The following is a 20,373-nucleotide window of genomic DNA, read 5'->3' on the forward strand; positions in this document are numbered from 1 at the left end:
CTTTTGACCATCTTTCTCCAATTTCACCTCCCCCACGTTAAATTCTTCATTGGTATAGCTCCTCTTTAATGTTTTCAAGTAAACTATTAATATTTTCTCCATCTAGATCATGTGTATTTTTCTAGTCTTTTCACCAGACTGTTCGGGCATAACAGACCCAATGTGTCCATCCCAGTCCTGCTCACCTCCTGCCTTATGAGCCCTGTCCTGGGAGTCCTCACTGTAACCCAAGTCAAAACCATGGGAATCAGTTTCCCTGGATTCTTGTCAATACCATCCTCATGGCCTGGGGGGCCTTTGTACATTCTGTGTCCTAAGGCTATAGTGTCCTTCCCACCTCCTCTCTGTGGCAACTCCAGTGGTGCCAGTAGGACTCCCCTGGTCTCTTCCTGCACACAGTTAGCCAAACTCAAGGTTAGAAATACAGAACTCCAGGACTGCCAAGTCTGCCCAGGTGTTGTGAACCATCTGCAAGTTGAGGGGTTTCCCAGTCCACCCTCAGGTTCAGTGATTTGCTAGGAGACTCACAAAACTCCCTAAAACCTGTTATGCTCACAAATCGTGTTTGTTACAGGCAAAAGATGCAGAGTAGAAGAGGGGCCGGAGGTGTTCCAGACACGAAGCTTCCGTGTCTTCGGCGTCTCGTTACCTCCTGGAATCGATATCTGGCAGTATGTGCACGGAGTGTTGCCAACCCAGGAAACTCACCAGAGCCTCGGTATCCAGATTTTTGTTGAGTTTTCATTACAGAAGCATGATTGATTGAGTCATGGTACATGCGACTCAGTCTCCACCCTTCTTCCCTTTCCAGAGATCCAGCTGATAACTCGTGGTTCAAAGCCCCAGCTTTCTAATTACACGTTTGGTCTTTCTGCTGTGCCCAGACCTTACCCAGACCTAATGTCATCTCTTCAGCATAAACTATCTAGGGGCCCATAGTGAGTCATCTGTTGTCGTAAAGTATCATGTACATCCCTAGGGACTCACCATGAACAGCGAAGACATGCCTGTCTCTCTGGAGATACCCAGTTTACAGGTTACTTCCTTAGAGCTGGGGCAAGGACCATACTTCTCTTTGGAGATAGTTGAATTGGCATTATACACTTCCTGTCCTTTATCAGGGCTGCATTAGATGCCTTTTCCTAGTGGGTTTTTTGTTTTGTTTTTTTTTTCAGCCGTGCCACTTGGCTTGCGGGATTGTAGTTCCCCCACCAGGGATTGAACCTGGGCCTGGCAGGCAGTGAAAGCACAGAGTCCTAACCACTGTACCATTATGGAATTCCCTTTTCCTCGTGTTCTTACAGCAACATGGGATGTCTTCGATTAAAGGAAACTGAAAGCCCACAGAGGCATTATTACTCTGTCCAGCCAAGCCTGTGAAATTGTGGCGTTATGTCCATTGCAGACTCTCTTACTGGGTCCGGCTTTCAAGGTGTCAGCAGTCTAATGACCAAGAAAGAAAGAAGTTACAATGTTGAGATTCAGAGGTAGCAAAACAGACACAGAGGCACTGTTTTCATCTTTATCTTTTTCACTGAAATGCCGATTTTGTTTCTTCCTTGTTCGTATTACTAATGGACCTTGTTTGTTGGGTTTCTTTCAGTTGACAAAGGAAAACCCAAGACCACAGAACCTACCACTTGTGAGCCAACCCTATATGAGGGAGCCTCTATCCAGGAACTAATACAAGGAGGCCCAGGGGACTCCCAGTTTGGACAAACCAAGGATCAGGATGGGCTGTTGGAAATGCAGGAAGGACACTTGGGACCAGGGATGGACCCCCAGAGGGAGAAGCTTCCTGAGAAAATGAGTCCTGAACATGGCAGCTTAGGGACAGCTGGTGGTGTGTGTTCAAGGATTGTAGAGGAGCTGGTCCCTGCAGGAGGTGCTGTCCATGACCATGACTCATGTGGATCTGGTAATGACCACATGATTCAGGAAGAGGAAAGTATCTTTAAATGCAGTGAATGTGGGAAAGTTTTTAACAAGAAACACCTTCTTGCTGGACATGAAAAGATTCACTCTGGTGTGAAGCCCTATGAATGCACAGAGTGTGGGAAAACCTTTATTAAGAGCACACACCTCCTCCAGCACCACATGATCCACACCGGGGAGAGGCCCTATGAGTGCACAGAGTGCGGGAAGGCCTTCAACCGCAGGTCCTACCTTACACAACACCAGCGGATTCACACTGGAGAGAAGCCTTACAAGTGCAATGAATGTGGAAAGGCCTTCACCCACCGCTCCAACTTTGTCTTACATAAGAGGAGACACACCGGGGAAAAACCCTTTGTGTGCAAAGAATGTGGGCAAGTCTTCCGACATAGGCCAGGATTCCTTCGACATCACATCATTCACAGTGGTGAGAATCCGTATGAGTGCTTTGAATGTGGCAAGGTCTTTAAACACAAGTCATACCTCGTGTGGCACCAGCAGACTCACACTGGGGAGAAGCCCTACGAGTGCAGTGAATGCGGTAAAGCCTTCTGTGAGAGCGCAGCCCTCATTCACCACTATGTCATCCACACTGGGGAGAAGCCCTTTGAATGCCTCGAGTGTGGGAAGGCCTTCAACCACAGATCATACCTCAAGAGGCACCAGCGGATTCACACTGGGGAGAAGCCTTTTGTGTGCACTGAATGTGGAAGGGCCTTCACCCACTGCTCCACTTTTATCTTGCATAAACGGGCCCACACTGGAGAGAAACCTTTTGAGTGCAAAGAATGTGGGAAAGCCTTTAGCACTAGGAAAGACCTCATTCGGCACTTCAGCATCCACACTGGGGAGAAGCCCTTTGAGTGCACGGAGTGTGGGAAGGCCTTCAACCGCAGGTCAGGCCTCACCAGGCACCAGCGGATTCACAGTGGAGAGAAGCCCTATGAATGCATGGAGTGTGGGAAGTCCTTTTGCTGGAGCACAAACCTCATTCGACATGCCATCATCCACACGGGAGAGAAGCCTTATAAGTGCAGTGAATGTGGAAAGGCCTTCAGTCGTAGCTCATCCCTCACTCAGCATCAAAGGATTCATACTGGGAGAAACCCTGTCAGTGTGACAGATGTAGGAAGAACCTTCACCAGTGGGCAAACCTCAGTCACCCTCCGAGAACTCCTGTTGGGGAAAGAGTTTTTGAATGTAAACACCGAGGAAAATCTTTTGCAGGAGAAAACACCTACCATGACATCTGATCGTACATACCAAAGAGAAACCCCACAAGTATCTTCTCTGTGAGAAAACCTGTCATGGATCATCAGTAGTTGTGTAAAGACGCATTGTAGGAATTGACCCAGCCTAGAGCCTTACTCTACATCTGAGAGTTCATCTGTGAGGGAGAGACCAGTGTTTATTGTGCACTAAGGAAAACTTTAGCTACGTTTTTCCCTTAGTTTACACTGTAGTGTTATCTCAGGAATTTTTATAAAACGAAGGTGGAAACTTAGATGAAAAAATGAAATGCAAACATAGTTTGAGACTTCTCTGTCAAGGTTATGGCACTTTGTCATGGATCCCTTAGTTTACTTGGGGTGAGGGGAATGTTATTTCACAGGCAAAGGGCCTTGACCCTTTATGTGTCTTATATATACATTCGTTGCTGTCCAGTATTGGGAGAGTTAGACACTTGAAGCCAGGTATTTAAGTAGATAAAGATACACATATGACACACAGGCACGTTTTATTGCACCAGTTAAGACTGTTTCAGGCTTTGGTTTTTTTAAAAAACAAACGGTTCTTTTGGTGGTTTTAAACACCAAACATTCAGACTTTTTATTGATTCAATCTGTTCTTTAATTTCTGTAGCTATACGGTAAATCTTAAAATTGGGTAAAGTGAATACTTTTATTATTTAAATTAACTCCGCTTTCTAGTTCCTTGGACTTGCCATATAAATCTTAGGATGCAAAAAAACCTTGCTCATGTGTTTATAGAAATTGATTTAAACCTGTAGAGCAGTTTGTTTAAAAGCAGCACCATGAACACAGTACATGGTATGGTGTTTCATGTATCTAAGTAATTATTGATATTTCATTACCATTTTGTAATATTGAACAATACAGGTTCTGTACATTTTTTTTAGGGTTTATGTCTAGGTTGTTGGGGTGTTTTTTTTTTTTAGTGATTTGTAAATGGCTTTTTTTTTTTTTTTGGCCTCGAGGCTTGTGGGATCTTAGTTCTCCCACCAGGGATAAAACCCAGGCCCCCTACAGTGAAAGCGAGGAGTCCTAACCACTGGACTGCCAGGGAATTCCCTATTGGCATTGTTTTAAACTTTCATTTCCACATAATCTTTAGTAGCATACAGAAAGATAATTGTTCTGGGGGGTGATATTTTAGTATCTTGCAGCCTTGGCTGAACTCAGTTATTTCTAGCCATTTCTTTGGATAGAATCCTTGGTATTTTCTGCATAGAAATGTCAACTGCAAATAGTTTTCTTTCTTCCTATTTGTATACGTATTATTTCTTTTTCTTATGCACTTAGCCAGGACTCTCAGTATGATGTTGAGTAAGAGTAGTAAGAGAGGACATCCTTGACTGGTTTCTGATATTAGGGGGAAAATGGTCAGTTTTTCATCAAGTACAATGTTAGTTGTAAGGTTGTTTTTTTTCCATAGAGTTTTCCTGTCAAGTCTAGAAAGTTTCCCTCTGTTAATTTGCTGAGATTTTTGTTGTCATGAATGAATGTTGGATTTTGGCAGATACTTGAGCTCCATCAGTTAATGTGATCATCTGGTTTTTATTCTTTAGCCTGTTGATATATTGTATTACATTGAGTTTTGAATATTAAACCAGCCTTGCATCCTTGGAATAAACCTCACTTGGTTGTGGAGTATAAATTTTTTAATATATATTAAAGCATTCCATTTGATTATATTTTTTTGAGCAGGTTTTCCTATAATCTCTTGATTGATGATATGTAGTTGTCATTCTTTGCTTGTTTTTAACTACTGTCATTGTCTGGTTTTGGTGTCAAGGTGATAGTGGCTTCCCAAGTTCTGTTTTTTAGGAAGACTATGTAATTGTTTTTAATTGTTGTTTTAATGTTTCATAACATCCTCCAGTGAACCATTTGAACCTGGAGATTTTCTGGATACTTTTTAGTTACATATTATTTGATAAGTATGGAACTATTCAGAGTATCTGTTTTCATATTGGATAAATTGGATAGTTGGTCCTCTTCAAGGAAATGTTTCATTTCATCTAACTTTTCTTATTTGGAGACTTGTTGGGAGTATTCCCTTATTATCTTTTTAATGGCAACAGGGTCTGTACTTACATCGCATTTTATTCCTGATTTTGGAAATATGTCACCTCTCTTTTTAATCATTGTCAGTCTTAGACATATACCAATTTTACTGATCATTTTGAAGAACCAGCACTTTATTTTATTGATTTTTCTCTATTGCCTTTCTGGGTGTTTTTTTTTGTTTTATTTTGTTTTTTTTTTTTATCACACCACGCAGCATGTGGGATCTTAGTTCCCCGCAGGGATCGAACCTATGCCCCCTGCATTGAGAGCACAGAGTCTTAACCACTGGCCCACCAGGGAAGTCCCTTTACCTTTCTGTCCTTAATTTCACTGATTTCTGTTCAGGTCTTTATGATATCATATCTTCTACTTTGCTTTGGTTGTATTTTGCTCTTTTTATTTTTTGAGGGATGCTAAGATTACTGATTTGAAACTTTTTTTTTTCTTTTCTAATGGATCATTAAGTATTATAAAGTTCCTTCAGCACTGTTCCAGCCTTATCCCACAAGTTTTCATTACAATTTATTCAGTTCTAAATATCCCTTGATTCCCTTAGAGACTTCCTCTGACACCCATGTATTATTCAGAAGTATATTGTTTCATTTCCTACTGTTTGGAGCATTTTCTGGTATCTTTTGTTACTGATTTATTACTTGTTTCATGTTTGGTTTGTTTAAATTTGTTGAAGTTTGTTTTATGACCCAGGGTGTGGTATATCTTGTTCTGTAAGGCTTCTCGAAACGAATGTGTATTCTGCTGTTACTGGGTGAAGTTTCTATAAATGTCTGCACAATCCTCTTGGTTGGGGTTATTGCTCAGATTTTTTACATCCTTGCTGACTTTCTGTGTAGTATTTCTGTCCGTTGCAGAGAGAGGGATGATGAAGTCCTGAAGTATAATTGAGAAATTGTCTATTCCTTACAAGTTCTGTAAGTTTCTGCTTCACGTATTTCAAAGTTCTGTTGTTTGGTGCATACACATATAGGATTGCTATGTCATCTTGGTGTATTGACCCTTTAATCATAATAAAGGGGTTCATTTTCTTGCCTTTGAAGCATACTTTATCTGATATTAGTATAGTCACTACTGCATTTTTATTTTTATTTTATTTTTTTTGTGGTACGTGAGCTTCTCACTGTTGTGGCCTCTCCCGTTGCAGAGCACGGGCTCCAAACGGGCAGGCTCAGCAGCCATGGCTCACGGGCCCAGCCGCTTCGCGGCATGTGGGATCTTCCCGGACCGGGGCATGAACCCATGTCCCCTGCATCGGCAGGCGGACTCTCAACCACTGTGCCACCAGGGAAGCCCACTACTGCATTTTTTTATTAATGTTTGTAGTCTATATTTTTCCATAATTTTATTTTTAACATCTACATCATTATATTTGAAGTAAGTTTCTTGTGACATTATGTAGTTGGGGTCATACTTTTTTTTTTAATCCATTATGCCACTTTTAATTCGTAGGTTTAGATCATCTAAATTTAAAATAATTATTGATATGTTAGAGCTTAACTGTACCATTTTATTAATCTTTTTTTTTGTGTGTGTTCCCTTTGTATTATTTCTCTTGTTTTCCAGTTTTTATTATTTGGGTTCCCCCACCCCATTTCCTGTGGGTTATTTTAATATTTTTTAGAATTCCATTTGATACGTCTGTAATGTTTTTGAGTATATATCTTAATTTTCTTTACGTATTGTATTATGTATACATAACTTATCACAGACTGTACCAGCATTTTAGCACTTTGATGTATAGAAACCTTGATTCCATTAGGTTCACCTACATTCCCTATTCTTAATATAATTGTATTTTCTCGTTGTATACTGAGAACTATATTGGATATTGTAATTTTTGCCTCAACTTAGTTTTTTATTCCCCCCCCCCCCCCACAAAATTCGTGAGAAGCATAGTCTGTTTACCTCTACTTTTACCATTCCATTGTTGTTTCTCCATTCTTGAAGTCCCAAGTCTTCTGTTAACATTTCCATTCTGTTTGGCAAATTTCCTGTGGCCTTTTTTCTAGGGTATGTCTGCTGTTAACAAATGTTTTTTCTTTTTTCATCTAAAAATGTCTTTATGTTCACTGCATTCCTGAAGGATATTTTTGTGCGACATAAGACTTGGGGTCCACAGTTCTTCTAGGACAAAAGAAAACATGTCTGTTTTTTCTTCTGTCCATCTCCTTTTGTCCAGCATGGTTTCAGATGAGAAACCTGCCTTTCAACCCATTGTTCCTCTATTTGAAAGGCATCCTTTCCGTCAGGTGCTTTCAAAGTGTTTTTTATTATAATAATCAGTTTATGATGTGTCCTGGCATAGCATTTTTAGGGTTTATCCTGTTTGGTGTTTTCTCAGCTTTTTGAATCATGTGGTGTATGCTCTTTGCCAAATTTGGGAGATTTTTAGTTATTTTTCAAATATTTTTTCAACCCCACACTTTTTCTCCTCTCAGGGACTCCAGTAACGTGAATGATAATTCTCACATTCTTGTTCCATAGGACCCTCAGGCTCCCATCTTTTTGTTTCCACCAGTCTGTTTTTCTCTGTTCCGCATTGATTAACTTTCATTGATCTCCCTTTAAGCTCACTGGTTTCTTTCTGTCTCGTATATAATCTACTATTGAGCTCACCCAGTGAGTTTTCATTTTGGTTTTTGAATTTTCCAGTTGTTTGATTTCCATTTGGTTCTTTTATACATCTTCTGTATTTTTGCCTAGCTTATAATGCCAAAGAAGGACTCTGAGAAAACAGGCAAAACTGTATAGTCCAAGGTCATGGTTCTCTGGTGGTTTATCTTGATGTTGGGATAGAAATCCTAGATTAACTGGAGAAATGAAAAGCCTGGTATCCACAAGAATTTCTGAGAACAGATCTTACAACTGAGACCTGTAGATTGTTCAGAGTTGTGTTTAAGGTGCCTGGATTCTCCGTGAATCCTACTGTCTTCTGCCTTGTTGCCCAAGCCAGACACACTTTGCAGCCATTTTTTCATCATCACCCACATCCAGCCACTGTCCCTTTCTGTTCTTTTTTTCCTAGTAGACACTCAGTATATGTGTGTTCTAGTGAATGGCTACATGCAGCAGGGGATTTATATTATAATGTTTGGCTCCCTCACAGTGTTTACACAAAGCTGTGTATATAGTTGGCACCGTATAGAACATACGTTGACCTTGAAGAAAATCTACACAAGCTTTTATGGCCAGATCATAGTCATAATGAATGATTGTTTTGGGTCGTCAAAGACCACCCTCAGTTGCAGTAATTTGCTGATTCACAGTACTCTGCGTATTTTTACAGTCAACAGCTGTGCTTTATTACACCAAAACGGTGCAAAGCAAACTCAGCCAAGGGAAAAGGCACAAGGACTGAAGTCCAGAGGAAACCAGGGACAATCTGCAGTGGTCCTGTCTCAGGGAAGTCACACAGGACGGGCCTAATTTAAGCTCCATCAAGGAGTTAACAGCAATAGATTGAAATGTCTACTGGGGAAGCTAATTAGAGACCCAGTGCCCGGGGTTTCTTGGGGACACTCTAGCACATACCAAATTCTAGACCTCTAGAAGGATAGATAGATCTTTGGCATTAAGCCACACAGTTAAACAAAAAACTTGGGCACGCTGAGCCACTCGTCATTTGTGGGAATGATGGGAAATCTCCCAAAATCTAAGGTCCCAAACCCCAGCCCTTGCAGAGGTGAACCTTGCAAGCTCAAGAGAATAGCAGTCTCAGGCCTGCTGTGTTACGTCTTCATAGTGACTTAAATGGTACTAAGATGCCGATTAATTCAGACTTCTGTAACAAACATTAAGCAAATACAGTTTCCTACAACAAAAAGTGAGTCATAACTCTGAGGTGAAATTGTTGTTAAAAAAAAAAATCAGTAAGCCAAAGTAGAACTTAACAAACTAGCCAGGATTTAATTTAGTGATGACAAAGTACAGAGGCAGTCTGGTGACAAAGTTCCTTATCCCTTCCCAATATTAATATATGTATGTATATGTATGTGTATGTATGTACACCACTTGAGGCCATATATATGTATATAAATGTGTATAGACCTAATATATATGTATTTCTGTGTGTGTATATATATACAGATACATGGCTTCAAGTGGTCTGACTTGCAAATACACCCACTGCTTGCTTACCCTTATCTATAAAGATGTAAATGCCAGATCAATGCTGTGTGTTCCTATAGCACGTAAGTCAACAATTTCTTGTCTCTTTGTTCCTGCTATTGATGCTGTTTGCCTCTGTCTTCAACAAAGAGAGAAATAAGGAACATGTGCATCATTCAGTGCACCTGACAAGATTTAATTAAAGACTTCGTTTCAGGCTTAGTCGCCTTCATGATCTATGTGTGAGTTTCACTTGGAGAGAGTGGGAGCTGGTGGCTCCAGCGGGGAGGGCCCTTGCTGGAGACATGGTGCTGGACCCCTACAGGAATCTGGTCTCTGGGAGTATGTGCCTCTCCCCTTTGTACTCACACTCTGGCCTGCAGATGACCTTTCCTGTCTCAGTGGGATGGGGGGGTGGTGCGGCTCTGGAATGCTCAATGATGTCATCCTTGAGAGTTGAGGGTTAAAGATTTGTAGTCTGCTCACAGGTAGGTTACACACCTCACAGTTAAAGGTCTAAATGGTAGATGGGCAACTTTGCCTCCCTCAGAGCAGTGTCAGTGCCATGGGACCTGTGGTCTGACTTCCGGTTGGTACTTCCTGACCTGGTTCTTACCTGCTGGAAGACTTTTTAGAAAATTCCTGGCCACTCCTCCTTCCCTTTGTTTTGGATATCCATGTGTTAAAGTATGTGCTTTTATTCTGAAGTTCTAACATTTGGGACCTTGCTGATCCTGTAGAGACTGCTCCTCTTAGAGCTAGCTGATTCCTCCAGATAAGTTTCCCCACTGGGTGTGCCTTTTAAATGCAAACCAGCCATCCCAGAGTCCAGACCCCACTACTACTGCCTTTATCAAGTTCTCATGCTTCAAGACCCTTCCCTAGATCCCAGGAAACTAAGGACAGCCCCTGCACTCTGAACTGTGCTGAAATTATCCCAGCTAGCTAATCCTAAACCTACTTAGCCTGCTTGCTTCCCCTGGCCCACTGCTCCCAGTGAAAATGACAACACAGTCTTTGCCTACACTTCCGCCTCCATCCTTTTGCCGCTGACTCCACACTAGTGCGTCCCCATGTGACCCTGTGGAGCATGGCGTGACCTCATCTTACAGAACTGTATTTCTTCAACGGCAATCATCTGTTGGCCTCATATCAGGATTCTAAATCCTACATTTTAAAACTGCCTGAAAGCGTTAATGAGAAGATAAATACTAGGAATATAACAGAGCAAATCAGGCATTTCCAGAAACCAGGGTGTCAGTGCACCCAGCCAGATGCAATCTTTAAATTGGAACGGTGTGGAGAGTCCTGGACAGAGGAAAGAACAATGCCAAGGAGAGGCTGTCCAGGTGAGCAAATAGCAGGTATTTGACAGGCCAAGGTGTTAGTAAGATGCCACTTACCTCCACCCCCAGGTGTTTGTCTTTTAGAAAGATGGTTCCAGATTCCCTTCTCAAAGTCACACACTTCAGACAATGACCAAGTGTGGCTAACTGGGGGCCACAAATTCATTAATGACAACTTCAGATAGTCTCCCTGTATGATTCCTACTTTCTGAGACGTGAAGGAAGAAACGCCTTCTGTGTGCTGTCTCCCGAGTCCTGCTACATCATTTGTTTTCTTGTTCACCTCCTGGTTAACAGGCATCCTCATCACTTTCCTCCCTTGTCCCTTATGGCATCTGTAGCCACGTGGTCTTTCAACCTTTCTGCTTATTATTGCTCATTCTAGTTCCATTTCATGCTCTTGATTTTGGGTATAAATCTTCATACACATTTGATGTGCTCTCCTCACTTTCTCTCTCCTTGAAACCTGAAATCACTTAAGCAATCGTCAACATTTTCCCCATCGTAGTCTGCCCAATGTTTGCTGTGCCTGTGATCTCAGCTGCCTAAAGCCTCCTTCTCATCTGCATGTTCTTTTGTCCTTCACTCTTTCTGATTCGTCCTCCCACATGGCCTTGAGTGTCAGGCACCACTCTCTATCCCACATCTCACTTCTTTATTCCTCCCTCTCCCTTTAACTGAGGAGTCCCCTTGGACCTATTTTCCTTTCCTTGCGATTATTGCACTTCACCATTACCTCTTCTATTTTTCTCCACTTCCCAAGCCTCCCTACATTGTGAACCTCCTTGGTACAGTCCCACCCTCTACACCACTCTGGGCAAGGTTGGTGGTGACTCCCATGTTTATAAAATTTAAGCCCTTGGTGCTTCCCTGGTGGCGCGATGGTTGAGAGTCCGCCTGCTCATGCAGGGGACGCGGGTTCGTGTCCCGGTCCGGGAAGATCCCACATGCCGCGGAGCAGCTAAGCTTGTGAGCCATGGCCGCTGAGCCTGCGCGTCCGGAGCCTGTGCTCCGCAACGGGAGAGGCCACAACAGTGAGAGGCCCGCATACCGAAAAAAAGAAAAAAAATTTAAGCCCTTGTCTTTCTTGAGACTGAACTTGACCCTGTTGACCCCTCCATTCTTGAAATACTCTTTTTCTTTGGTTCTGTAACATCAGTCTCCTGGGTTTCTCTCTCCCTCTTTCTTTTTTTCTAACTTGCTAACTCATCCACTTCTAGTCACCCATTCAGTTTTGAAATTTCTAAATACTTTTCATAGGCCTTTTTCTCACTCTGTGGTCTCTCCCAAGGCTTCATCTGCACCCTTGGCTTCAGTTATCTTCTTTACTTTGAACAAATTGAAATTTATTTTCCCAGTCCTGACTTATTGGAGCTCTAGACCTGAACCCCTGATTTTCTTCTTACTGTCCCCACTTGGATGTTTCAAAGATGTCTCATTCTCCACTTGACTTTTTAAAGATTCCTAAAGTGGCTTCCACTTCTCCCTGATTCTGATCTACTTTTATTTTTCTTAAAGAATGAGATAAGGCCATGTCTTTATTTTTTTTATTTTTAAATCAAATATTAAGTTTTTTAAATTTATTTTTGGCTGCGTTGGGTCTTTGTTGCTGCGCATAGGCTTTCTCTAGTTGCAGTGAATGGGGGCTACTCTTCAGTGCAGTGCACGGGCTTCTCATTGCGGTGGCTTCTCTTGCTGTGGAGCATGGGCTCTAGGCATGCGGGCTCAGTAGTTGTGGCTCGTGGACTCTAGAGCGCAGGCTAAGTAGTTGTGGCACACGGGCTTAGTTGCTCGGTGGCATGTGGGATCTTCCCGGACCAGGGCTCGAACCCATGTCCCCTGCATTGGCAAGCGGATTCTTAACCACTGCGTCACCAGGGAAGCCCCTGATCCACTTTTAGTCTTGCCTCTACACTACATGGCACTGTTTGGTTACCAAGGATAGAAATCCCAGGGGACTTCCCTGGCGGGCCAGTAGTTAAGACTCCAGGTTTCCACTGCAGAGGGCACAGGTTTGATCCCTGGTTGAGGAACTAAGATTCCACATGCCACGCAGCACGGCCAAAACAAAAAAATCCCTTACTCAGCCTGGTTACCTCTGTTTCCTCATCCCCCACATGCAAAGTTGCCAGTTTTGCCTCTTTAATGCCTCTCAAGTCTATCCTCTTCTCTGTAATCCACCACTTCCTTCCTAGACCATAATACCATCATTTATCACCTCTAATTCTGTTTAGTAATTAGGTCTTGTTTTACCCGTTTCCTCTTCAATCCATTCTCCACAGTGTAACCAGAGATGAAACTCAGATGATGCATCTCACTCCCTGCTACCTGCCCAACACACACACCGTTAAAGTGTTTCATGACTTTCCTTAACTCTTGGGATAAAAACCGAATCCTTAACATAGCCCGTCCATGGGGTCTTACCTGGTAAGGGATGTGCCTAATTTACTGCCTTTTCTCTTGCATGTGTCTGACTGCTCTTCTCTCTCCACTTCCTGTTTCCGTTTCTTTTCATTTTCTCCCCTTCTCTAGGGCTCTTCCTTACCCACTTTGGCTAGTGAGTGAGTGCTTATCCTTCACATCTCACCTCAAATAGCACTTCCCTAGGGAAGCCTTTACCAGAATACCCACCTAGGTCATAACTTTTCTTTTTCAGGGAAACTTTCATGGTTCTTTGCTGCCTAAGACCACCTTCAGGCTTGGTGGTTTGCTAGGAGGATTCACTAGACTCAGAAGAGCTGTGATACTCATGATGACAGTTTATTACAATAAAAAGACACAGACCAAGATCACCAAACGGAGAAGGCACGTGTAATAAAGTCCGGGAGAAACCAAGCACCCCTTCCAGGTGATCCCTCCCTGTGCAGTTCACAGGGACTCAAATTTCAGCAAAGATGTGTGACAACATGTTCAGTTATCGCCAACAAAGGAAGGTCACCCAAGCTTCAGAGTCCACAGATTCCTTTACCGAGGCTCGCAGCGCCTAAGTGACCTACCATGGATACTCGGGATCCGCAGAAGGCAAAGATGTAGTGCTGCCTCAGGCGATACAAAGCCCACCCTTCATCATGAGTCACATTGTTAGCATAAATTATCTGGTCATAATGATACAGTGGGACCTACAGGCGTAAGCATAAAAATCACTCTCACTAGTCAAGATATTCCAAGGACTCAGAAGTGGTCTTCCTGGAGCTGGTCAAGGGCAAGTCCTTATTTTTTTCTTTCTTTTTGCCACACTGCACGGCTTGTGGGATCTTAGTTCCCCAGCCAGGGATTGAACCCAGGCCCTCAGCAATGAAAGTGTAGAGTCCTAACCACTGGACCACCAGGGAAGTCCCCCACAGGTACATTTTAGAACACGTTCAGATGCATATTAGAACCTCGTTACTATGGCTGACAAAGTTTACACAATTTGCCTCCCTTTATCTCTCCAACTTACCTCATACCACTCTAACCCCTGAAGATGCAGCTCTAAGCCACACTAGCCTTGCTTTTCTGCAAACACCCCAATACCCTCCGAACCCAGGAATGTCTTTCTCAAAGACTAGGAATCCATCTCTTTGAAATGAAGACATCAAAGGAGATAGCATCCCTACATCCCAGCTTCTGTGGGAGGGTAGGAGCCTAACTTTGACAGGCACCTTGCTCCAAGTAGCAAAACTACCTCTGTCATAAAGAATCGAGAAGTTAGTTTTCCCTTCTAGAAAGCCAATGTAACAGCAGATAGTCACCCCAATTACCAGGTAAATTTAGGATGAACTATGTGTAACAAATGGTGCTGTCAATACTTGAGAACTAATTATTGTTTGAAAATGTATGTAATGGGTTGTGTCTGTTTGGCTATATGAAAGGGTGAGTTTTATTCTTTGCAATCTCTTAGCAACTGTGCTGTGCATCACATTCTGGTTTAATGCTTATACAATATTAAACTATTTTATTTCTCTACTATCTTTTCGGAGAGGTTTTTCTGAGTTGGAGATTTTTTCCTTTTTAAATTTCCCCACCAATTCACACTATTACCTGTCTAAAAGAATTCAATTGCAAATGTTTTTGAAATTTCTGTGTATGCCAAACAAATAAATATGGGGGATGGTTTTACTATTTGAGACCCAGAATGCAAACTGATTACTGGGTCCAACAAATACACTTGACCCTTGAACAAAAGGGGTTGAACTGCCTAGGTCCACTTAAGGCAGGATTTTTTTCAATAGTAAATGCTATAGCACTGCACCACTTGGGGTTGTTTGAACCCCTCCCTGGATGCAGACCCGCAGATATGGAGGAATCTCAAATACTGATAAGACAAGCTGGGACGTGGGACCATTTGCTGCAGTGCTTGCACCTGGACAAACATCTCCTCCAGCAACAAAATACAAAGAAGCTATAAGGGACTAAAAATAACTGCGTGCATGTGCAATTGGGGCAAATTATGAGCAACAAGATACAAAAAGACCAAAAACCCAACTGTCACTTCTGAGGAGCTGGGAACAGAAGCAGGGTACCAGGAGCAAAAACAAGGTACTGGGAGCAAAAACGGTACTGTGCATGCCCCCTGCACACAGCACCACCAAGGAGGTGGGCAGATTACCTAAGCCACCCCTCCAGCCCCACCCCTGGGCTCACCTCGGTTAAGGGCCCAGCCTGCCCCGCTTCAGGGAGCGAGCCAGCGAACCTGCTACTTGTTTTCTCCCTCCTGATGCAGGAGTCCCAATAAAGTCTTACCTGAATTTCTCCTCAGGCCTCATATCAATTTCTATTGATTAGGGAGTCCAAGAACCCTGGTGGTAACACTGAGGGCCAACCATAAGTTATATGCTGAAGGTCAGCACCCTTAAATACCACCCCCGCCCCATCCCGCTTGCTCAAGGATCAGCTGTGCTGTAGTAAGTACATGAGACAGGAGGGCTGAATGCAGCTGTGGTCCGTGCCCCCACTTCAAGTGGCCGGGGCAGTCCTGGGCTGGGGGAGGCAGGTGTATTGGGGGAGGGCACACAAGCCACAGGATACTGGGGGACAGAGGCACAAATTTCGGGGAGCTCCACAGTGGTGACCCTCACATAAGCGAGTGACTGAGGAGGACCCTGGGGAGCGGCTTGAATAGGACACGTCCTTCAAGCTGGGGCCAGTTGGGCTGCACGTGGTTCTGGAGTTTGCCAACTGCATAACGTACCCCGGCAGCTTCCTACGGTTGGTTTATATTCAGTCACACCTCCGTCACGTCACTGAGTTCGTTAAAGCAGTCACTCAGTCACGGATTTATATGTTTGCTCATTCATTCAGGCTTCTTGCATTACAGACTCTCCACACCCCTCCACCCTCTCTCCCCTTCCGGTTTCTGGCGCTCCCTCCTCTCGTGTCTTTCTGCCCCGGCTCCCGCCTTCCTGTCTCCGCGCCCTGCCCTCTCATTGGCCCAGCGCCTTAAGTCCCGCCCCGCAATCACGGGCGGGAGCTCTCATTCCTGTCTCTTCTATTGGGCACGCTGCCTAAGCCTCAGACATTTCAACCAGTGGGAGTCAACCAGGAACTACCCGCTCAGCCAATGGGGCCAGAGCACTTAGTATAAAGGGCCTGGGCCGCGTTGTCTACGATCTTATCTAATTCAGTAGTGGGTCTGTGCAGAGGTGAGCCTCAGGGGAGCCCGCAGGCGGTGCCCGCCCAGTGACTGCCCCGAGGCTGCGTGGGAGCGGGTCGGGACTGGAAGAGCCTCAGCCTGAGGGTTACCTCCTTCCTGGACACCCAGCTCCTCAGGGCTCAGGAAGGCGTCCTCCTCACCACCATCTTGTCTAGTGAGCCTCCCGAAAACTGATGAAGTCGGGCAGTGCGCAGCCCGCAGGTGAAAGGGATAAGTACCAGGACCAGAGAAAGAGGGTTTAGAAGAAAGGCCTGGTGTCAGTTGTCGGGGGTGGGTGTGCACAGAAGAAAGTGTTGACGTCTCTTTTCTTTTTTCCGTAGCTGTAGCAGGTCAAACGATGCCCAGCATCCCAACCGTGTGAGCGCTTTTGTTTTGTATCTGAAAAAGGAAGGGGAGTGGGACCGAGGGTTGAAGAGCAAGCTCCACGTGTGAAGGTTGCCTCATGGGACTGACAGTTATTGACCAAACACCCTGACAGGGCCCTTGAGAAGGGAAAGGGGCCCAGGGAGGGTAAAGTGAAAGAGGAAGGCGAGCATGAAGTTTCCCTGACTCTCCACCCACCTCCGAAACGGAGACTCTTTTCCTTCTCTCCTATCAGGCGGCGCCTCACAATTGATGATTTTGAAATCGGGCGTCCTCTCGGCAAGGGAAAATTTGGGAATGTGTACCTGGCTCGGCTCAAGGAAAGCCATTTCATTGTGGCCCTGAAAGTCCTCTTCAAGTCCCAGATAGAGAAGGAAGGACTGGAACACCAGCTGCGCAGAGAAATTGAAATCCAGGCACATCTACAGTAAGGACAGTCTCTGTATGAGATTCCTGTTACAGGTTCTTTTTTTCACTTGTTCCTGTTTCCTCTTCCATCTCCGACATCTGAACTCATCATTTCCCCCAATACTACCCCCAAATAGGCCCTTTGCTTTCACCTTGAAGATTTTTTTTTTAACATCCTTATTGGAGTATAATTGCTTTATGAAGATTTTTTTCTCTGCAGTTCATTCCAGTTACACCATGTAAAGCTCCCTGTGTCAGACATCAGAATCTTGATGCCTGTTTCATTTTCCCCTCACAAACTTCCAGATCATGCTGTTACTATTCTGGTCCCAGCACAATTTGCCCCTTGTGTGACCAGTCATTTGTAATAGCATCATGAATTGGGCCTCAGGGAGGAGTCTTGACACTTCCTCCTTCTGTTGCGCAGACACCCCAATATCCTACGCCTGTACAACTACTTCCATGATGCACGCCGGATGTACCTGATTCTAGAATATGCTCCAAGGGGTGAGCTCTACAAGGAGCTGCAAAAGAGCCACACATTAGATGAACAGCGTACAGCCACGGTGAGGTGGGAGGCTGAGGGCTTGGGTTCATGAGTTTCCTATGGGCTGATGGGGGTCACTGCTTGTGGTGGTCATGAGTATCCAGATTGCTTTTTTCTTTATTTCTGAATTTCAGTCTATAAATTTTATATAATGACTCTTATATCCTACAACTTCACATTTGGATACCCTAATTACCCCCAGAATATTAATAAATTGTGTGTGTAAGTTTGGATTCTTTGGTTGTAAGCAACAGAATCTAAGTGTGCTACCTTATGGAAAGAAACATGAAAGGCTCTACGGCAGTTCACTGAATAAATGAGTGGAACTGACTTAGAAATAGGAAGCAAGAGATTTTTGGGGCCTCCAGATGGGAAATCACAGCAATAATCATCCCATGGCCAGCTCCATTTCCAGACTGCTTTTTCTTTGCTCACACAGGTAATGGAGGAGTTGGCAGATGCTCTGACCTACTGCCATGAAAAGAAGGTGATCCATAGGGATATTAAGCCGGAGAACCTGCTGCTGGGGTTCAGGGGTGAGGTTAAGATTGCAGACTTTGGCTGGTCTGTGCACACCCCCTCTCTAAGGTAGGTCAGGTGGTGGCACCCTGGGTGCCAGTTAAGAATGATCCAGTTTGATTTATTTCACACGTAAGATCCAGATACAAGCCTAGGTTTGTATTTAAATACTACCTTTTTCAAATGCCTATATTTAATTTGTATTTGTAGACTGAAAGAATGTGGTTCAACCATTTAACAGAGATTAATCTCTGTTAACATATAACTTTACCAATAACTTTCCATGTAAATAAATTAAGAACCATTGCTCCATAATTCCAGGAATTTTACTGTATGAATAAACCATAATTAATTTACTTCGTCCCTCTTGGTGTACCATCAGTTTGTTCCAAATCTTCCTTGTGAAAATATCCTGGATCGTGAGCTAAATAATTGTATGAAGAATTCTAAAATATGGAGGGACTTCCCTGGTGGTCCAGTGGTTAAGACTCTGTGCTTCCACTGCAGGGGGGCATGGGTTTGATCCCTGGTTGGAGAACTAAGATCCTGCATGACGTGCAGCACCTCCAAAAAAAAAAAGTTCTAAAATATGGAGTTGGTGGATCCCAGTACTTGCCTTCTTCAAACCTTGATCTGTATTGAAATTTGGTGTTTCCAAATTCCTGTGCCTGCGAGAGGGCTGCCAGGATTTCCTAGGGTCTCCTGTCTCATTGAAAGCTGGGGAAGGAGTTTCCCTTATACTGATCCTCTGCTTAGTGCTCCTTTCTCTGCCCTCTAGGAGAAGGACAATGTGTGGGACACTGGACTACTTGCCCCCAGAAATGATTGAGGGGAGAACATACAATGAGAAGGTGGATCTATGGTGCATTGGAGTGCTCTGCTACGAGCTGCTGGTGGGAAATCCGCCCTTTGAGAGCCCCTCCCATAATGAGACCTACAGACGCATCCTCCAGGTGGGAAGGCCACACTCTGGGCATTCATGTGGGAGCTAGTCAGTGGGGGCTGGTGGGCCTGCGTAGCCCAGGGCACACACAAAGATTGTCTGCTAAGATCCCGAACAGTGCCTTGAATGGACCAAGGAAATTAACCATACTTCTCTTTCTTCTGTGCCCTCATCAGGTAGATGTAAGGTTTCCCCCATCAATGCCTTTGGGGGCTCAGGACTTGATCTCCAAGCTTCTCAGATACCAGCCCTCGGAGCGGTTGCCCTTGGTCCAGATCTTGGAGCACCCATGGGTCCGGGCCCACTCTCGGAGGGTGCTTCCCCCATCTGCTCAAATGGTTTCCTGAGCCCTGTATACCCCTAATCCTTTGTGATTGCTCATGGAGCCCCCTTGGCTCTGGTATCTACTCTGTCTTTTGTTTCTTCTCTTTTAAGATGCATCTTGCTAATTAATAAAAGCTGAATCATTTTGTACCAGGTCTTTATAGTTGCATGAGTTGGTGTGTGATTGAGTAGAATCTTTATTTTATTTATTTATTTATTTATTTTTGGTCGCACCACACAGCATGCGGGATCTTAGTTCCCCGACCAGGGATTGAACCCACGCCCCCTGCAGTGGCAGCACAGAGTCTTACCAGGGAAGTCCCTAGAATCTTTATTTCTGTAGAAACTGTTTCCCATGAGAGCAGCCCAAAATGATGCCCTTCCTGGGCCGCAGGTTTTGTGACTTAACGACTCTTCTTGAAAACAAGTTACTACTTTATGCAAATAACCACCCTGGTGGTGCATAACCTACCACCTATCCCAGTGGCTCCTAGACTCAACTCACTTTCCCCATATTTTCAGGAGTATGTCATTTGTAAAACAGGACACTAATCAATCCAGAGGTCCATTCTCTTTATACTGACATCCAACATGGTGCCATCTTCAAGATAAAATGTTTCACTGCACATCAATGCCATCCAATTCTCAAATGAATTCACTAGCACTTACGCGGTGTTGTCATATTATTGCGTCAGGATAAATCATCCCTGATAATAAATGTATCTTCAACCTCTTCTGAAATCATGTGCTCTGCTTGCAGCAATTTTGGGAGTTTTCTTCCAACATTCCCCTACATCCTCCTGTTGCAGTTTTTTGTGGCAGCTGCTCCCTTCATTTACAATAAGCTTGACTGCACCAGAGTAAACATCCAGACTACTCAGCGAGGAGCTCAAACATGTTTTCTGATCATTTTGGGCATCTTT

The 20,373-nt window shown here is 44.0% G+C and overlaps 2 protein-coding genes across 5 annotated transcripts in view; both read left to right on the plus strand.

Moving 5' to 3' along the window:
* The window catches only part of LOC307178429 (uncharacterized protein), a 33,955-nt gene extending 23,329 nt beyond the window's left edge, over positions 1 to 10,626 (plus strand). The window contains exons 4-5 of the mRNA XM_079906625.1: positions 575 to 718; positions 1,604 to 10,626. Coding sequence (XP_079762751.1) covers positions 575 to 718; positions 1,604 to 3,231 — 1,772 coding nt within the window. The 3' untranslated portion in view covers positions 3,232 to 10,626. The remainder of the gene's footprint in view (positions 1 to 574; positions 719 to 1,603) is intronic.
* Positions 10,627 to 16,148: 5,522 nt separating this feature from the next.
* AURKC (aurora kinase C) lies at positions 16,149 to 19,599 on the plus strand. 4 transcript variants are annotated; one of them, XM_079907329.1, is made up of 7 exons: positions 16,149 to 16,547; positions 16,667 to 16,703; positions 16,945 to 17,136; positions 17,545 to 17,683; positions 18,104 to 18,252; positions 18,962 to 19,136; positions 19,303 to 19,599. In XM_079907329.1, exons 1-7 carry the CDS (start codon positions 16,520 to 16,522, stop codon positions 19,471 to 19,473), a joined length of 891 nt encoding a protein of 296 aa, XP_079763455.1. In that variant the 5' UTR covers positions 16,149 to 16,519; the 3' UTR covers positions 19,474 to 19,599. The 4 variants fall into 4 exon arrangements, with proteins under 4 accessions (XP_079763455.1, XP_079763457.1, XP_079763456.1 ...); XM_079907331.1 differs by having other exon boundaries at positions 16,152 to 16,547; positions 16,667 to 16,780; XM_079907330.1 differs by having other exon boundaries at positions 16,315 to 16,335.
* The last annotated feature ends 774 nt before the right edge of the window (positions 19,600 to 20,373 follow it).

This window comes from Stenella coeruleoalba, assembly GCF_951394435.1.
Source record: "Stenella coeruleoalba genome assembly, chromosome: 20".
Lineage (NCBI taxonomy): Eukaryota > Metazoa > Chordata > Mammalia > Artiodactyla > Delphinidae > Stenella > Stenella coeruleoalba.